Genomic DNA, 20,463 nt, shown 5'->3' with positions numbered 1-20,463 from the left:
CTTCTGTAGATGTCCTTGCCAATATTTATCCTTTAAATAACACTTGCAAATAGATGAGCTGAGTTGGTTATTTCTAAGTGGTTTATGAGGGTGTGCCATGCACTAACTGGCCATTGCTTTTGCCTAAGACAGCAACAAAACTTCGAAACTGCTACCTGTCCTGGAATCATGAAGGTGCTGTACAGTTTACGTTTTCTTGTTTTTTTGCAAAAAGCACAAAAGGGGGTCCTGATGCAACTTCCCTCCATGCTAACCTTGCCGCCTGGACAAAAGGACAAAGCAAAGCCCTTCGCTAGAAATATCAACACTCAGGCAAGCATCTCAAAGTCTATTCTGACTGAAAAGGACAGCTAACAGAGGAGAAGATAAAGACAGAAAATACTGCATTCAAGTATTCAGGCATCTGCCCTGATGGAGCAATGGCCCCTGGGTTAGGTGGCAAGGGGGACGAGTAATCACAAACACTGTAAATGTTATATGAAGCCAGCGTGCAGGAGTTAACAAAATTAGCCTTGTTTTTCTGGCAAATTAGTGCCAAACCTCATTTAAGAAATCTTGTGGTCAACAACTCCTAAAACCAGATTGCCTTATTTTTTAGTCTTGTCACATTCATCACCTCAGTTGTTAGGTACAAATAGTCTGGATGAACAGTTTTTGTTGCTGGTATTCTCATGGAAGCTTTTTCCATCAGGGATAAAAAAACTGAAAAAACTCAATGTTTTATCATTGGCGATTTACTAAGAAAGTCCAATCTTCCAAAATATAAAAAAAGTGCAATTTGTATTGTTGCTCTGAACAAAAGAAATTGTGAAGGTTCCCAAGACAATTACAAAATTTATCAGTGTTCTTTCTCCCCAAAAGATTTCAAAACAACCTTAGAAACATGTTCCAAACATTGTTTTACAACCTGAATGAAGTTTGCATTCACACTGTAATCCTGTGGTGAAGTGGTTTTGTTTTTCATCGATCCTGCTGTAACAGTGTCACAGCAGCCTGAATGTGCAGAAAAGCCTGAAATGAAGGAGGCAATTATGCTGCTTTGCGCTACAGTAGTTTGAGCCCTCACACTCCGAGGTTAGTACTGATGTGAACTCTAAACCACTGCAATGAGGCTATAGAGTGAATGCATACTTCTTTAGATGAACATGCAGGAAGTCTTTGAGTTGAGTGCCATGAATAACCTGAAACTTTCAACAAAACACCGAACTCTGAAGCTGGTCGACAAGAGCTTGACAGCAATTACAGAATTAAGTACGGGTCACCAGACAAGAGAACTGCACCATTAAGTTTTGAAAGGAAGTGAAGCATTGCTTTGGATGTGTAAAGTATTTTTGTGCCATTGAGAAAATTGATTGCATTCTCAGTTTAAAAGTTAACCACACTTGGATACCTCTTCTTCAACAGAATCTGCTACCATGTTAAGTTTGCAGCTCCTTAGGGCTGTCAGCAGTTTGTCTACAGTAGCTTTTTCTCCTTCTTTTTTCTGCCACTCTGTTAAAGACTGCTGAATCTGTTCTCGCATGTTGCGTGGATGTTTGTATTCAATCTGCTGAAGCAAAGCTTCTTTGTGTCCTAGTTTTCTTGCGAACATCCGCCATTCATTTCCAAGCTCATTACAAATTACATCAAATGCAACATTCAGACGCCCTGGAAAGGAAAGTTCAAATGAAGCTCAGTTTTGAATAAAAGTCAAGAACCCAAACTCAGCATCAGGTGACAGTTTCTTAAACAATCCACAAGATTAGTGCTGGTGTAACAAAACAAAGCCCCCCCTCTCAAGCCTCACCTTGCTCATCACAACATTAATAAAGTACCCAAGGTCAGTTCGGGGCAGTACTCGAGCAGGCAGGTGGGACCTTGGTTTAACGTCTCATCCAAAAGATGACACCTCTGACAATGTTGCATTCCTTCCGTACTGCCAGATTTGAATTCTATGTTCAAGCCCTGGAGTGGGACTAGAACTCAAAACCTTCTGACTTAGAGGTGAAATATGTTACTAACTCAACCATGTATTCAACGACCTTTTCTGAAAGTTTCTAATGCAATGTGCCTCGCCAACTATTTGTGGTAGCATGTTCCACATCCAAATCACTCACTTAACAATGACATAGTTCCTTATTTCCCTCTTGAATGTAATACTCACTATTTAGCAGCTTTGGATCTTGGTCCCAGGTTTTAGATTCTCCCAAAAATGAAAATATTCCCTCAAAAATCACCCTGTCCAACCCATTCATAATCCTGAGACAATATTACTCAGTTTCTGCTAAACCCTTCCCTTTTGTAAACAAACATCCTCAAACTGTTCAATTTTTCTGTACTGGGGCCAACATCCTCGTAGGGCAGGCTGGAAGAAATCAGAGATCAGAACAGTTGAGGACTTCGACGGAAACAAGGCTGAGTATTTTGAAAGGGGCTGTAACAGACCAGGAGCTAATGTAGGTCAGTCAGCACAACACAAGATGGGACGTAGTTAGATTGTAATCTGGATTTATGCTGTACATTATCTAAATGAATTAAAGCAACAATGCAAAGTAAAACTGTTTGTACCAAGGCTACGGGGAAGGCCAATTTGAAGAAAATCAGCTGTGATTTGGCCAGAGTCGAATGCAAGCAGATACTTTGAGGTAAATCTGTGTCACAGCAGTGGGACACGTTCAAGAAGGATCTCGGAAGAGTACAGGGCCAACATGTTCCAATAAAGACAAAGGGTGGGACCATCAAATGCAGTGAACAATGTATCGAAGGATATAAAAGATTGGATAAGAGAAAAAGGGAGACTTATGACAGATACGGAGGGCTCAAAACAGCAGAAACACTGGAGGAGTATAGAATTGGGAAGTAGGGGGGAACTTAAAAAGGAACTCAGGAGAGCAAGAAGGGAGCGTGAATGTTAATGGCAAGTAAAATAAAGGAAAATCACAAATTATTTCACAAATATATTAAGGGTAATAGGATAACTAGGGAAAGAGTAGGACCCATTAAAGACCATGTTTGGTAATTTATGCATGGAATCAGAGGACATAGGTCAGGTTCTAAATGGATACGTTATGTCAGTATTCACTAGTAAGAGGGATGATGTGGATATAGAAATCAGGCAGAAGGACTGTAATATACCTAAATAAATCAACATGCACAGAGAAAAGTTTCTGGCTTAAAAGTAAAATAAAATATCCAAGGCCAGATGATGAAATATATCTCAGAATGTTGTGTGAGGCAAGGGAGGAGATGGCAGGGGTGCTATCAATGATTTTCAATTTCTCTCTGACTACAGGAGAGGTGCCAGAAGCCTGGAAGACAGCAATGTTGTACTGTTATTCAAGAAGGAGCAATGGATAAAACAGGAAATTACAGGCTAGTCAGTCTAACCTTGGTGGTGGGAAACTATTGGAAGCATTCTGAGGGACAGAATTAATCTGCATTTGGAGAGCCAGGGATTAATCAAGAACAGTCAGCATGGTTTTATTAAGTGGAGGCCATTTTTACCAATTTGATTGAATTTTTCCAAGAGGTGACCAGGTGTGCAGGTAAGGGCAATGCTTTTGATGTCGTCTACTTGAACTTCAGCAAGGCTTTTGACAAGGTCCCACATGGGAGACTGATAGCAAAAGTATGGCTTTTGACAAGTCCCTCATGGTAGAAACAAAAACAGAAATTGCTGACAAAGCTCAGCAGGTCTGACAGTACCTGTGAAGAGAAATCAGAGTTAACATTTCGGGTCTGGTGACCCTTCCTCAGAACTCATGGTAGGCTCATCCAGAAGATAAAGATGCATGGGATCTACAGTGACTTGGCATTTGGATTCAGAATTGGCTTATCCATGGAAGACAGAGGAGAGTGGTGAAAGGGGGTTTTTCAGGCTGGAGGTCTGTGACTAGTGATCTTCCGCAGTGATCCATACTGGGACCTCTGCTGTTTGTGGCTTATGTAAATAACTTGGATGAAAACATAAAAGGGCGGGTTAGTAAGTTTGCAGATGACACAAAGATCAGAGGAGTTATGGATAGTTAGAAGGCTGTCAAAGGGTACAGCCAGATAGAGATCAGTTGCGAATATGGGCGAAGAATTGGCAGATAGAGTTTAATTCAGGCAAGTGCGAGGTGTTGCGCTTTGGGGGATCAAATGTTAAGGGAAGTAAAGAGTTAATGGCAAAACCCTTAACAGCATTGATGTCTAGAGGGATCTTGGGGTCCTAGTTCATAGCTCCTTGAAAGTGGCCACACAAGAAGATAGGGTGGTAAAGAGGGCATACAGCATGCTTGCCTTTATTGGTTGGAGAACTGGGTACAAGAGTCGAGAAGTGATATTGCAGCTTTATAAAACTTTGATCAGCCTGCACTTAGAGTATTGTGTTCAATCCTGGTCACCACATTACAGGAAGATTATGGAGGCTTTGCAGAGGGTGCAGAAGAGGTTTATCAGGATGCTGCCTGGATTAGAGGGTATGAGCTATAAGGAGAGACTGGACAAACTAGAGTTGTTTTCTCTGGAGCAGCAGAGGCTGAGGGGAGAGGTTTAGAGTCCCTACAATGTGTGAACAGGTCATTAGGCCCACTGAGTTTACACTGACGCTTTGACAGCATCCCACCCTATCCCTGTAACCCCACATTTCCCATGGCTAATCCACCCAGCCTGTACATTCCTGGACACTATGGGCAATTTAGCATGGCTAATCCAACTGGCCTGCACATCTTTGGACTTTGGGAGGAAACCCATGCAGACATGGGAGAATCTGCAGACTCCACACAGGCAGACGCCCGAGGTTCGAATCAAACCCAGGTCTCTGGCGCTATGAGGCAACAGTGCTAACTATTGAGCCACCATACCATCCTGTTAGAAGTCCAAAAATTATGAGAGGCATAGATAGGGTTGAAAGTTAGAATTTTTTCTAATACTAATAATAATACTACAGGGCATGCATTTAAGGTTAGATGGGGAAAGTTCAAAGGAGATGTGGGGGAAAAGTTTTATTTTTAATACAGAGTGGTTGTTGCATGGAATGTGCTGCCAGGGTTGGTGGTGAAGGCAGATATGATAGACCCGTCTAAGGGACTTTTAGATAAGCACAAGAATAAGCAAGGAATGGAGGGGTATGGACCACAGGCAGGCAGAAGGGATTAGTTTAATTTGGCATCATATTTGGGATAACATGGTGGGCTGAAGGGCCTGTTCCTGTGCTGTACTGTTCTATGTAAGAGCCCATTGGACTGAAGGAAATTTGGAAAATCAAATCTAGAATTGGTTGAGAGGCAGGAAGCAGAGGATGATGATCGAGGGGTGTTTTTGTAACAGAAAGCCTGTGCCCAGTGGAGTTCCACACAGGGGTCGGTGTTGGAGACCTTGCTGTTTATGCTTTTGGACTTGGATGTAGGAGGATTGATCAGTAAGTTCACGGATGATATGAAAATGACTGGGGTGGTAAATAGTGACGATAGTATCTTAGGTTACAGGAGGATATAGACAGGCTGGTCAGAGGCAAATGGAATTCAAGGCAGATAAATATCAGGTGATGTGCTTGGGCAGGACAAACAAAGCAAAGGAATTCATGATGAACAGTAGGTCCCTGAGAAGCACCAAGGATCAGAGGGACCTTAGTATGCATGTCCACTGCTCCCTTAAGGTAGTGGGACAGGTAGATGAAGGGGTTAAGAAGGCATATGGGATATGTGCCTTTATTAGCCAAGGCACAGAGTTTAAGATCAGGGAGGTTATGCTGGAACTGTATAAAATGTTGGTTAGGTTGCAGATAGTATTGTGTGCAGTTTCAGAATCCACATTATAGGAAGCATGTGGTAGCACTGGAAAGGTCTACAGAGGAGATTAGCCAGGATGTTCCCTGGGCTGGAAGATTTCAGGTATGAAGTGTGATTGGATTCTTTGGATACTAAGGAGGGACATGATTGAGACGTATAAAATTATGAGGGGCACAAACAGGAACAAACTATTATGATTGTTAAAAGGATCAATGACCAGGGGGAATAGATTTAAGGGCAGGAGCAGAAGGTTGAAAGATGTGAAGTAAAACATTTTCACCCAGATGGTGGTGGGGATCTGGAACTCACTGGTTGTAAAACTAGTGGAGGCGGAAACCGTGACGACATGTCTCATGAACTTGACTGAGTTTTTTGAAGAAGTAACAAAGAGGATTGATGAGGGCAGAGTGGTGGACGTGATCCATATCGACTTCAGTAAAGTGTTCAACAAGGTTCCTAATGGTAGACTGGTTAGCAAAGTTAGATCACATGGAATAGAGGGAGAGCTAGCTATTTGGATACAGAACTGGCTCAAAGATAGAAGACAAAGAGTAGTGGTGGAGCATTGCTTTTCAGACTGGAGGCCTGTGACCAGCAGTGTACCACAAGGATCATTGCTTGATAGAAGTGTACAAAATGATCAGAGGTATAGATAGAGTGGACAGCCAGAGACTTTTTCCTAGGGTGGAAGTAGCTATTACAAGGGGACATAGTTTTAAAGTGAGTGGAGGTAGATATAGGGGAGATGTCAGAGGTAGGTTCTTTAGTCAGGGAGTGGTAGGGCCGTGGAATGCATTGCCAGAGAGGGTAGTGGAGTCGGCCTCATTAGGGGCATTTAAGCGGCTATTAGGCAGGCATATGGATGATCGTATAAGGTAGGGGTGGAAGTTAGATAGACCTTAGGTTTAGGGTAACATTATGGGCCGAAAGGCCTGTACTGTTCTATGGGGGAGGGAGGTCTGTTTAGTTCTTAGACTTTCTTGGTGTGTCAAATGTACATAATTATAGTCTTATATGGATAAGAAATGCTTTGGGTTGGTTTGTTCTCCATACATTAAGACTGCACAGAACTGAATTGCTCTAGTGACTATGGATATTAGGAAAGATGTTTTATGATTAAAGTATATTTTTGAAATAAAAAATGTACACTGGAGTTGCCAAGGCATAATCGTCTAGGGCCAAGTGCGGGAAAATGGGATTAGGATATTTAGGTAGTTGTTTTTGACCAGTAGAGATATGATGGGATGAAGGGTCTTTTCTGTGTTTTAGATCTCTGTGATTGTAAAGACAGCAGTGACGGTTTTTGATGACAATGGGTAGTCTATGAAGGTAGAGTTTATTTGCAGGTTTTTAGGTGAGGTTTAATGTGCAGTGATGGGGTTAGTCCCTTTCCCCCAGGGTTAGGGTAGGGGAGTATGTGACTGCCCAGCCTCAGGCCTCCCCATTCCCATTGCTGCTGTTACCGGAGTCTGCCTGCGGCTCCTGGCCCCGCTGCTGGAAAGCGGCCAGTTGCTGCTGGAGGTCTTGGCGCTGTATTTCCGAGAGGAGTCGGCTCAGGGTTTGTGTGTTGTCGGGGCCCAGCAGGTCGAGCTCCTCGAGCTGCTGGAAGAGCTGGATGCCGCTGGTGACGGCCTCGAGCGGCCTCTTCCTGATCAGCTCCCGGCACAGGAACTTCAGCGACTCCACATTGTCCCGGCTCAGGCTGTTTGAGATACTGTTCAGCAGCGCAGCAAAGCGCATCGCCCCGAGCCGGGCCTCAGGGACTGCCATTGCCATATCCATATCCATGTCTACCTCCTCCCGCCTGGGCCGCAGACTCAACCCGAAACCCCAACGCTCCCCCAGAAGACCACAAAATGGCGCCGGACCCACCGGTTCCGGGAGCCCGGCCTCCTGACAGTGCGCCGCCAGCGGCCTGGAGGACACATTGACCCGGAAGGCACACCGCCCCCTGCGGCCCGGAGGGCACATTGACCCGGAGAGCACTCCTCCCCCTGCGGCCTGGAGGGCACATTGACCCGGAGAGCACACCGCCCCCTGCGACCCGGAGAGCACACCGCCCCCTGCGGCCCGGAGGGCACATTGACCCGGAGAGCACACCGCCCCCTGCGGCCTGGAGGACACATCGACTCGGACAGCACACCGCCCTCAGCGGCCTGGACGATACATCGACTCGGACAGCACACCGCCCCTTGCGGCCCGGAGGACACACCGCCCCCCTGCGGCCCGGAGGACACACCGCGCCCAGTTTGCTGCCCAATGTCAGTATTAAATACTGACTAAATGAGAAATTCTCCAGCATCTGCAGTTCCTACTAACTCTGTGACATCAGTCAGTTCTGTGCTGAAACGACCATAGACCATCATAGATACATGACCTACAGAATACTGGTGACTGTAGTCATGATATGGAGGTGCCACTGTTGGACTGGGGTGGACAAGGTCAAAACTGACACCGTACCAGGTTATAGTCCAACAGGGTTATTTGAAAACACAAGCTTTCAAAGCCTCGCTCTTCCTCCAGGTGTTAGTAAGGTAGTATCAGACAAAGAATTTATACACCGAGAGATCAAAAGATCGTACAGATGGTATGAGTGGAGTGTTGACAGGTTGAATAACAAGTCTCTTCAGGTGACCAAGAGTGTTAGACGGTGTGAGTAAAGTGTCAACAGCTGAATAACCAGTGAAGGGATGACCTATAATCTGATTAAATGAGGCTGAGAGATAATTACAAAGAGTTAAAAATAAGGTGGTGAGACGAACCAAATGGTTGGAATAACATGATAGGTATAAAAGTCATGTGCCAAGGGTCTAACCAAAGTAATAAGTAATTCAAAACTGTACAAACCAATTAAGGTAGAGAGACCAAAACAAGTTATCAAAGTGATGGTGTTAAAACAGGACAGTAAGGAAGATTTTACAGATACGGAACAGTATGGTGGGGTCACATGTAACATGACATGAATCCAAGATCATGATTGAGGCCATCTCCATGGGTACAGAACTTGGCTATCAGTCTCCGCTCGGCGATTCTGCGTTGTTGTGTATCTCGAAGGCCAACTTGGAGGACCCCGCTTACCCGAAGATCGGAGGCTGAATGTTCTTGATCGCTGAAGTGTTCCCCAACTGGGAGGGAACATTTCTGTTTGGCGATTGTTGTGCAGTGTCCATTTATCCATCATACAGAATACAACAGACCACTGCAAGGAAGTGTACCGATACTGAACAACCAGGAACACTACAGAAAATTACCTGCCGATCCGACCAAAAAACACACCATTGTGCGAAGGCACCTTTATCCACACTTTCCAAAGTTGTGACTTCAAACATTTAGAAGGACAAGGGTAGCAGATACATAGAAATACCACCCACAAGATCCCTCCAAGCCACTCCCCATCCTGACTTGTAATATATATTGCTGTTCCTCCAGTGTCGCTGAGTCAATATCCTGAATTCCCTTCCTGAGGACATTGTGGGTCCACCTACAGCACATGGACTGCAGCGATTCAAGAAGGCAGCTTACCACTACGTTCTCAAGGGCAACAAAACAGGCAATTCGACACCCACATCCCATGAATTAAATCCTGTGGTTAAAAAAAGAGATGGGCGTACAGCAGAACAATAGCCTTATTATGTCACATGGTCCATTTGTCCAAACTGTTTATCTTAAATTCATCAGGTCAATTCACAAGAAATACCGATGTAAAGAAAAACAAAATTTATCCTGGATCAAAGGAGAACACTATTTGATTGATTCGCAAGTGGCAAATGAGAAATCTGGCATATATGGTGCTGAAATGTAGGTATATGTCCCAAAGTCTGGAAGATTGTATCAAACAGCATGTCCCTTCAGCTGTTCGCGCTAAGTAAGTTAGAAGCGCTTGCAAAGCTCATAGCAATATCCCAAATTAGATGTGAAGAATTACTCTGTCATGCAGTTTAGGATTTTGAGGGGAGGTGATGGCCTAGTGGTCTTAGCATGAGACTATTAATCCAGAGACCCAAGTAATGTTCAGGGGACTCGGGTTCAAATTGTCCAACCGGCAGATGTTGAATTTTGAATTCAATTTTAAAAAAAGCTGGAATTGAGAGTGTGATGATGACCTTGAAACTATCGCCAGTTGTCAGGAAAAACACATTGGTTCACTAATGTCCTGAATGAATCTGCCATCCTTACCTGGTCTGGTTTACATGTGAATCCAGACCACAACAGTCTGGTTGACTCTTAACTGCCCTCTGTGCAGTAACAGATGTGCAATAAAAGCTGGCCTGGCCAGCAATGCCCACATTCTTTGAATGAATAATAATAACAAAAGTCAGGTAGCATCTACTGAAAGCTATATCTGTTAATATTTTTATGTTTTATTTTGTTTTTCGCAGAGAAAAAGAAAGTACACACATTTGACCTGTTACAGCTGTACATGGACAGCCAGAGACTTTTTCCTAGGGTGGAGGTAGCTATTACGAGGGGGCATAGTTTTAAAGTGAGTGGAGGTAGATATAGGGGAGATGTCAGAGGTAGGTTCGTTACTCAGAGAGTGGTAGGGACGTGGAATGCATTGCCGAAGAGGGTAGTGGAGTTGGCCTCATTAGGGGCATTTAAGCGGCTATTCGATAGGCATATGGATGATAGTATAAGGTAGGGGTGGAGGTTAGATAGACCTTAGGTTTAGGGTAAAAGTTCGGCACAACATCGTGGGCCGAAGGGCCTGTACTGTGCTGTACTGTTCTATGTTCTATGATAGGTGACAGTCATTCACTGGTTCATTTCTTAGGGCAATACCTTGACCAATTAGAGTTAACCTGCTTGGTATAAAATGTAAACAAAGCCTAGCAGTTAACTGTCCCCGTCATCAGTAACTGGTGAATTCTCCATGGTAATGTCTCAGATTGATAGAAACAATTTTCCAACCTTTTCTCATACAGTACAAATGTTTCCTTTTTACTTTGGTATTTCTTGCAAAGAGAGCTGATAAGTTCAAAATGACAAGCTTCGTCAAGATATGTGTCTTTTCAGCAACAGTCAAATGCATCTAATATGAGCAATGCTTTTACTTTGCAAAGTAAATTTGTTTGTCTTGAATTTGTTTAGTTTTTCAATTTTCCGATGAGTATCCTTTGTGTTTCCAAATCTGGCTTCATGTCTGTCCTCACGGGTGCTGCCTTAATTCCTGTATATTTCCAGTATCTCCAATTTGTGGTTCACTCTGGCTCATATTTCACAGTCAGCTGCAAAGTGACAATACTCACTGCTGCCCTCGAAGCTGCACACACAGTTGTGCTGATCTCTGTGGCATGGCTTTTTCCTCTCCTGACGTCAGTCTGAATTTGGAGCAAGGTCAAGGATATCTCCAGGCATCCAGCAATAGAGAAATCATTAAACAGGCAAAGCAACCAATCACATTGAAGAGTTATAGAGTCCCTACAGTGTGGGGACAGGCCATTTTGTCCAACAAGTCCACACCGACCCTCCGAAAAGCATCCCACCCAGACCCATTCCCCTACCCCTGCATTTTCCATGTCTAACCCACCTAACCTAAACATCCCTGGACACTATGGGCAATTTCCCATGGCCAATCCACCACAGCTTTAGACTGTGGGAGGAAACTGGAGCACTCAGAGGGAATCCACTGAGAATGGAGAATGTGCAAATGCAACACACACACGGTCACTGGAGGGTGGGGGGATTTGAACCTGGGTCCCTGGCACTGTGAGGTAGCAGTGTTAACCACTGAGCCACCATGCTGTCCATTCTCACAGATACTAAATCAGAAAATAAATACATTTCTTTGTGTAAATTTTACTGAGCACAAATTAAAGATTGAGGCATTTTACATCAACAGCTGAAATATCATAAACATTATTTTTATGAGATTTAGGAGATTTTTAGTCCTAATTTTTATCATAATGATAAAGATTCAAAATCATAAACATTATTTTTATAAGCCAGAAGTTAAGCTGTTACTGATCACTAGTAGATAGAAGTTGATATGTTATAAAAATCTTTTTGTATCTTCTTAACAAGATATAATATTTTCAGTTCTGAAGGAGGGTCACTAGACTTGAAAATGTTAACTCTGTGTCCTCACCACAGATGCTGCCAGACCTGCTGAGTTTCTCCAGCAATTTCTACGTTTGTTTGTGATGTTTTCAGCACTATTCCAGTGTAAAAGAGGAAGTTGTCATCAGATCCGTATTTTGTTAAAGATTTCTGATCATTGAGCTTGAAACTTGCAGCACAGGGAGAAGCAGAGAATCACGGACAGTAACTTTGGGATATCAGAGTCTAACTGTGTCCTCTGTCGTTTTCACCATGTCACATCAGAGCAGCTGTAGACAGTTTTACTGTAATAACAACCACAAAATCATGGTTAATGTGAGTGGGAAATCCTTCAGCTCCAATACTCATGTACCCTGTGATTCTCTGACTAACTCCTCTCTCTCTGCCTTCAAAGTCTGACTAAATTATTTGACTGTGGCCATGGTAATTTCTGCACTCCCTTCATCAGATCCTGTGAGGTGTGCTTTGATTTATCTGCTATCTAACAGTTTAAGTGTGTTACCTTGAAGATATATTTCAAAATTATTGCTTTTGTTGCAATAAAAAATGCAAGGTGCCTTTCTCCAAGGTCATTGTGGGATCCTTTCGACCATAAAGGAATGCCACGAAATCACAGGCACACTGGAAGTATCACTAGGCCAACCCTAGCTTTGAATAAAGGAAATCAACCTCAACAATCGTTCTCACAACACCTTCCACATTAGCAGCATCTGTTGGTCGATAAATCCACTGCGCTCTGCCACAATACAAATGTTGTCATTCCATTTGATTTATGCTGACAGAATTCAATGTTTTCAAAATTAAATCTCAATTCATTCTAACCATAATTGGTTTCAAACCATTTGTTTAGATTGATTGTGGCTTGTGTAGAATATTATTTAACCCAACTCAAAATAGGACTTGAAGGCGTTAGGGAGACGATACAGAAAATATTCATAAGAATGGTCCCAGGGATGAGGAGCCACAGTTATATAGATCAATTGGAGAAGCTGCTGCTGTTTTCCTTTTGAGGGGAGATTTGATGGAGATGTTCGTTGAAACATAGAAAATAGGAGCAGGAGTAGACCATTCAACCCTTCGAGCTTGTTCCTCCATTCATTGGGATCATGGTTGATCATCCAACACAGTCCCATGTTCCCGCTATTCCTCCATTTCCTTTGATCCCTTTAGCCTCAATAATTATATCCTACTCCTTCTTGAAAACATGTGATGTTTTGGCCTCAACTGCTTTCTGTGGCAGAAAGTTCCATCATTCTCCCAATTAAATTTCTCCTCATCTCAGTCCTAAATGGTCTATCCCTTGCCTTTAAACAATGACCCCCTGGTTCAAATTTGAGGGGCCAGGTCGATAGGAAAAAACTGTTCCTATTGGTGGGAGAGATGCGAATGAGAGGACACAGTTTTAATGAGAACGGCACAAGATCATAAATGACTTGAGGAATTTTTTTTTAATGTAGTGGACAGTTAGGATTTGAAATGCACAACCTGAACATGTGGTGAAGGTAGTCAGTGTGTCCTTCAAAATCATAATTATTATCTGAAGTGAAAAAAAAACAGGACTACAGGCAAAAATTGGGAGAATGAGATATGTTGAGTGTTCCTACAGACAGCCAATATGGATATGCCAGGCAGAGAGGATTTCTTCTGTGCTGAAACATTTTTCTACAAATCTAGGACTTGGGAGTTGAGCTTGTTTGGATTTCTGAAAGAATTTTCTTCAGGATTTCCATAAATTTTAACGGCAACATTTCAAAACTTTAGATTCATTGAACTGTTACTGGAGATTTGAGATACTGGGAGGTTAATCTGAAAAGGTCTCTAAATTTCAGTGGCAATGCCACAAATCTTACCTTTGCTTACAGAGTGGCAGAGAGGTACAGCACGGAAACAGACCCTTTGGTCCAACTTGTCCATGTCGACCAGAAAACCTATATTAATCTACTCCTATTTGCCAGCATTTGGCCCATATCCATCTATTCATATACCCATCCAGATGCCATTTATATATTGTATTTTTACCTGCCTCCACCACTTCCTCTGGCAGTTCATTCCATACACACACCATCCTTTGCGTGAAAAAGTTGCCCATTAGGTCCCTTTTAAATCTTTCCCCTCTCACCTTAAACCTATGCCCTCAGATTTTGGACTCCTCTACCTTGGGGCATAGTCCTTGTCTATTCATCCTATCCACGCCCCTTATGATTTTACAAACCTCTTATGTTGGATAAGGTCAGCAGCTCGTACAAAGAGGAATTGTTCCAGGTGAGATATTGAGATGTTTATACTGTGCTTCTCAATCTAGAAACAAGGAACTTTCATCAGTCTCATTGCCAGTTTGTCCCGTTCGGATGTTTTCCCATTTAACAAGACAAATACAATGCAACCAACAACGTGCATTTTGACTATGTCTTTAATTTTGTAAAATACCTCTTGGTCTTTCATGGGAAAATTGTCAGATAAGATTGATACTAAGCCATACAAAGAGATATATTGGAAATTTGCAATATTTTTGTCACTGGTACTCAGGCATCTCTCTCATACCTTTTTGAGTAGTTCATGATGGTATAATTACCAGCCCCCTGCTGTTTTCAAATAGAAATTTATCAACTCTGCTTCCAATTTCCACCCATCTTTCACTTTCACAGCTGCCCATTTGATTGGCATCCCACACACCACCTTCAAATTTTGTTCCCTCCACCTCTGACTGACAGCAGTGTGTACTATCTACAAGATGCACTGCAGAAATTCACCAAAGATCCTTAGACAGCACCTTTCAAACCCATGACCACTTCCATCTAGAAGGACAATATGGATATAAGATATATGGAAACACCACCACCTCCAAGTTCCCCTCCCAGCCACTCACCATCCTGACTTGGAAGTATATCACCGTTCCTTCACTGTTGCTGGGTCAAAATCCTGGAATTCCCTCCCTAAGGGCATTGTGGGTCAACCCACAGCACATGGACTGTAGTGGTTCAAGAAGGCAGCTCACCACCACCTTTTCAAGGGGCAACTAGGGATAGGTAATAAATGCTAGGCCAGCCAGCAACGCCCACATGGGATTAAAAACAAATTGCAGTATTAGTCTATGTGTGTGAATGGTCTAACATCCTGGTGTGTAGACTCATGTGCTGTGAGGATCAGTGCTCTGAGAACAGTCATTTAAATTCCTGTGCACTGCAGATAAAAGGAAAAGAGAACCAACTCTCTGAATACAGGCAGTCAGCTGCTGCCAAATGAAATCAGAACCAAAAAAAAGTCTCAATCAACCTTCAAAGCCAAGAATCTTGAAATCAATTGTTCAATGACCAATGTCAACACTCTGAGTAAAATCTGTGGTAACAGCTTTACAGCTCCTCAAGAACTCCTCAGGAACAATTCAGAGACTGATCTCTATTTTACAGCAAACTTTTTTTTCTTTTTGGACTCACTTCGTACTCCGAATCTCGTGCATGTCTGTTGTATTTCTAAGACTTTTCATGTTTAACAATGAATAAACTCTGTTTTGGTAGGTCAAACAAGCCTGGTTAAATTGGTGACGACAAAGTGCAGAGCTGGATGAACACAGCAGGCCAAGCAGCATCATAGGAGCAGAAAGGCTGACGTTTCAGGCCTAGACCCTTCATCAGAAATGGGGGAGGGGAAGGGGGTTCTGAAATAAATAGGGAGAGAGTGGGAGGCGGATAGAAGATGGATAGAGGAGAGGATAGGTGGAGAGGAGACAGACAGGTCGAAGAGGCGGGGATGGAGCCAGTAAAGATGAGTGTAGGTGGGGAGTTAGGGAGGGGATAGGTCAGTCCAGGGAGGACGGACAGGTCAAGGACGCAGGATGAGGTTAGTAGGTAGGAGATGGGGGTGCGGCTTGAGGTGAGAGGAGGGGATAGGTGGGAGGAAGGACAGGTTAGGGAGGCGGGGACGAGCTGGACTGGTTTTGGGATGCGATAGGGGGAGGGGAGATTTTGAAGCTTGTGAAATCCACATTGATACAATTGGGCTGCAGGGTTCCCAAGCGGAATATGAGTTGCTGTTCCTGCAACCTTCGGGTGGCATCGTTGTGGCACTGTAGGAGGCCCAGGATGGACATGTCATCTGAGGAATGGGAGGGGGAGTTGAAATGGTTTGCGACTGGGAGGTGCAGTTGTTTATTGCGAACCGAGCGTAGGTGTTCTGCAAAGTGGTCCCCAAGCCTCCACTTGGTTTCCCCGATGTGGAGGAGGCCACAACGGGTACAGTGGATGCAGTATGGTGTGGGGGAGGAGGTGCAGGTGGCGGTGGTGTCGGAGGATGATGCGTTGGATCTGGAGGTTGGTGGGGTGGTACGTGAGGATGAGGGGGATTCTTTTTTGGTTCTTATTGCGTGGACGGGGTGTGAGGGATGAGTTGCGGGAAATGTGGGAGACACAGTTGAGGGCGTTCTCGACCACTGAGAGGGGGAGGTTACGGTCCTTGAAAAACGAGGACAACTGAGATGTACGGGAGTGGAATGCCTCATCCTGGGAGCAGATGCAGCGGAGGTGAAGGAATTGGGAATAGGGGATGACATTTTTGCAGGAAGGTGGGTGGGAGGAGGTGTATTCTAGGTAGCTGTGGGAGTTGGTGGGCTTGTAATGGATATCGGTTTCTAGGTGGTTGCCCGAGATGGAGACAGAGAGGTCCAGGAAGGAGAGAGAGGTATTAGAGATGGTCCAGGTAAACTTAAGGTTGGGGTGGAAGGTGTTGGTGAAGTGGATGAACTGTTCGAGCTCCTCGTGGGAGCACGAGGCGGCGCCAATACAGTCATCAAATGTAACGGAGGAAAAGGTGGGGATAGGGCCGGTGTAGGTACGGAAGAGGGATTGTTCCACGTAAAATTGGTTCCTGTTAAAGCATACATTCATTTGGGTGTGAGGGAAAGGTATTCAAAAGGGACAGGATCCTTATTTTAAATCAACTTTATTGTCACCAACCTATGAGTGGATGAAGAAAGAAGAGAAGCCAAATCATTTGGCTGTATCTGGAAGCTTAATGGTTTGAGATAAACTAGCTGGAATGAAAACAAATTAGGGAAACTCTCTCGGGGCATAGTCATAACACCTTTCGATCAAATCATCTCTCATCCCTCTAAACTCTGGTAAACACAGGCAAAATTGAACCAATCTCTCCTCATATAATAGCCTTGCCATCTCCAGCATCAGTCTCGTGAGCCTGTACTGCACGACCTCTGTTACAACTATATTCTTTCTTAGGTAGGAAGACCAAAACTAAATGCAGTACTCTGGGTATTCACTGGTGAGAGTGGCATTCTCTCTGCATTGGAAAGAACAAACAGATTGTGTCTAAACTCTCTTTCTGATATTAATTATAGTTACTATTAATTGCTATTAATATTTTGACTTTTGTTCTAACCAATAGATAGCTCGAAATATGGGGAACCAGAGAGGAGTAGATCATCTAACTGAAGGTGAAACTGCTTGAAGTGTGCCCTTGTTCCTATCCACTGTTTCTCTCTCTGCCCTTTGATTTGTCCCACTCTCTTAATCTCATGTAACTTTTCATTCCTGAAGCAAGGGCCTCAACCTAAGAGGCTAATTTTCATTCATTTTTCTTCCCTGCTCAGCTGCTGCATGTTAGGGGATCTGAACAAAAAAAAGTTTTAAAGTCTCCAGCAGATGGAGGAGGTGTCTAATCAATGTTAGAGGAGAGACCCAGTTCATAAATGTCCCCGATGCACTGAGCAAGGTCAGTATCTGTTTTTGTTTGCACGTTTGCTACATCGTTGTTCTGCAAGAATTAGAGCTAGCTTTCAGATGATCTATGCATCAGCAAACTAATTGTAGAGATGCCAGGATCGATAACTTTGACTCTATTTCTCTTTGGAGCTAAACCAGCTTCCAAACCAATCTGTGCTAGCTGGCATAGGGTGTTCAGTCATATTCAGTAAAAGCTGTTTAAGGACAATATATTTTACATGACACCCAGTTCTACGTATTCTCTTCTTTATTTCATAAATATCACTGACAACATGTGACCAATATGCTGGATGTAACCATTCAATGATTCTATGGCACCATGATTTATATTTAGGAACAAAAACAAAAGTTGCTGGAAAAGCTCAGCAGGTCTGGCAGCATCTGTAAAGGAAAAAAACAGAGTTAACGTTTCAGGTCCAGTGACCTTTCCTCAGAACAGTTCTTTTCCAGCAACTTTGCTTTTGTTCCTGATTTACAGCATCTGCAGTTCTTTCGGTTTTTATTATGATTTATATTTAATTGGGTAAAAATTCTTCCTTCTGGTACTGTTGCAGTAAAATGTGCATTCACTCAGTTGGATAATTTAGCATGGGCAACAGCTGGGTGTATTTTTTCTCTTTATTCATTAACAGGATGATTGAGTCACTAACCTGGCAGCGTTTATTGTCCATCCCTAACTGCCCAGAGGGCAGTTAAGAGTCAACCACATTGCTGTGGGTCTGGAGTCACATGTAGGCCAGACCGGGTAAGGATGGCATTTTCCTTCTCTAAAGTGCATTAGTGAACCAGATGGGTTTTTCGAACAATCGGCAATGGATTTATGGTCATCATTAGACTCTTAATTCCAGATATTTATTGAATTCAAATTCCACCATCTGCCGTTGTAGGATTTGAACCTGTGTCCCCAGAACATTATCTATGTCTCTGGATTAACAGTCCAGCAATAATACCGCTAGGCCATTGCCTCCCTTGCAAACTTACTTTCCAAAGTTTCCTTTGTTTCTCTGAAAGTGCTCTGCTTCAGTACATTCTCCGAATGGCTATTGTTCATGTGTGAGTCTAAAGAATAACCGTTGGAGGGTGTGACAATGAAAACTTCTCACTATTAGTTTTACAATGCTTTGTTCACTTTACCAAAGTATGCAGAGTGATTGCAGATGATACAGAGATAACGAATGTAGGGGGCTGTGGAAAATAGCACAGTTGTATAGTGTAGCAGGATCTTAACATCTCTGTTACTTTCTCATGTTTTTGAAAGTGTACAGGAAGCTGCGTGCCTCCAAACAACCCTCTGATAAGTTCGTTGAAGACCTTGTTAACAGGCTGGACAGGACAGAGTCAAAACTTTACAGTTAGAATCAGAAAGAGGGAAGGACCTGCACTAGGTGTAATCTTACTGTGTATAATAGTGAGTAGGGTAGGTTCTTTTTTGATTGTATGTTTTTATTGAGATCTGTCTCTTGATTAAGCTTTAAAAATATTAGCACATAGGTACTAAGCTAGCCTGGAGCAGTGTCTTTAGAGCAGTAAGGCTGTGCTCTTTTCTGGGTCTGTAGATTGTTAATGCGCAAACATGGCCCGCCTTTAGTAGAGTGATGTGCTTTTCCTGCCGGATGTGGGAGATTAGGGAGAGTTTCCATGTTTCCATGTTCCATGATTATATTTGCAGGAAGTGTGTTCAGATGCAAATCCTGTGGAATTGCATGGATCAGTTAGAGCATCAATTAGGGTCAATGAGTAATTTACAGGAGCAAGGAGGTGTGATGGATGGCAGTTACAGGAAGGGAGATAAACCGAAGATACAGTCAGGTAAAGTTTTGACTCTGTCCCTGTCCAGCCTGTTAACAAGGTCTTCAACAAACTTATCAGAGGGTTGTTTGGAGGCACGCAGCTTCCTGTACACTTTCGAAAACATGAGAAAGTAACAGAGATGTTAAGATCCTGCTACACTATACAACTGTGCTATTTTCCACAGCCCCCTACATTTCTGAAGAAGGGTCTAGGCCCGAAACGTCAGCCTTCCTGCTCCTATGATGCTGCTTGGCCTGCTGTGTTCATCCAGCTCTATGCCTTGTTGTGTCTTATACAGTCAGGTAGATGGGTGACCTCCAGGAAAGGTAGGAGAGGGAGGCAGGTAGTGCAGGAGTTTCCTCTGGCTATCTCCATCTCAAACAAGTCCACTGTTTTGGAAAATGTAGGGGTTGATGGACTCTCAGGGGAATGTAGCACTGACAGCCAGGTTTCTGGTACCGAGACTGGCTGTAATGTAATGAGGGTTATGTTAGGTTCCAAACAGTTGATTGTGATCGGGAGCTCTGTAGTCAGAGGCACAGACAGACATTTCTGCCGCCGACAGCAAGAAATCAGAATGGTGTGTTACCTCCTGGTGCCAAGATCAAGGATATCTCAGAGGGGGTGCAGAATATTATTAAAGGGGAGAGGGACCAGCAGGAGGTTGGAACTAACGACATAGGAAGAGAAAAGGATGGGATTCTGAGGAGAGAATATAGAAAATTAGGCAGGAATTTAAAAAGGAGGTCTTCGAGCGTAGTAATATCTGGATTACTCCTGGTTCCATGAGCTAGTGAGGGTAGGAATAGGAGGGTAGGGCAGATGAATGTGTGGCTGAGGAGCTGGTGCAGGGGAGAAGGATTCACATTTTTGGATCATTAGAATTTCTTCTGGGGTAGAAGTGACCTTTAGAAGAGCAGATTGCACCTGAATTGGAAGGGGACTAATGTACTGGTGGGGAGATTTGCTAGAGCTGCTCGGGAGGATTTAAACTGGGGGTTGGTGGGTGTGTGGTGGTGGTGGCGGGACACAGGGAGACAGTGAGAAAAGAGATCGGTCTGAGACTGATACAGTTGAGAAAAGGAGCGAGTCAAACAGTCAGGGCAGGCAGGAACAAAGCAGAGAATAAG

At 43.6% G+C, this 20,463-nt stretch overlaps 1 protein-coding gene across 1 annotated transcript; it reads right to left on the bottom strand.

Annotated features, from left to right (window-relative positions):
- Positions 1-716: 716 nt before the first annotated feature.
- On the bottom strand, positions 717-7,654 carry fadd (Fas (tnfrsf6)-associated via death domain). Its single transcript, XM_020516624.2, has 2 exons — positions 7,214-7,654; positions 717-1,647 (listed from the first exon to the last, which is right to left on the bottom strand). Exons 1-2 carry the CDS (start codon positions 7,536-7,538, stop codon positions 1,373-1,375), a joined length of 600 nt encoding a protein of 199 aa, XP_020372213.2. The 5' UTR covers positions 7,539-7,654; the 3' UTR covers positions 717-1,372.
- Positions 7,655-20,463: the final 12,809 nt, after the last annotated feature.

Source organism: Rhincodon typus, chromosome 17, assembly GCF_021869965.1.
Source record: "Rhincodon typus isolate 14 chromosome 17, sRhiTyp1.1, whole genome shotgun sequence".
NCBI lineage: Eukaryota > Metazoa > Chordata > Chondrichthyes > Orectolobiformes > Rhincodontidae > Rhincodon > Rhincodon typus.
This window is presented reverse-complemented; position numbering and strand designations above follow the sequence as displayed.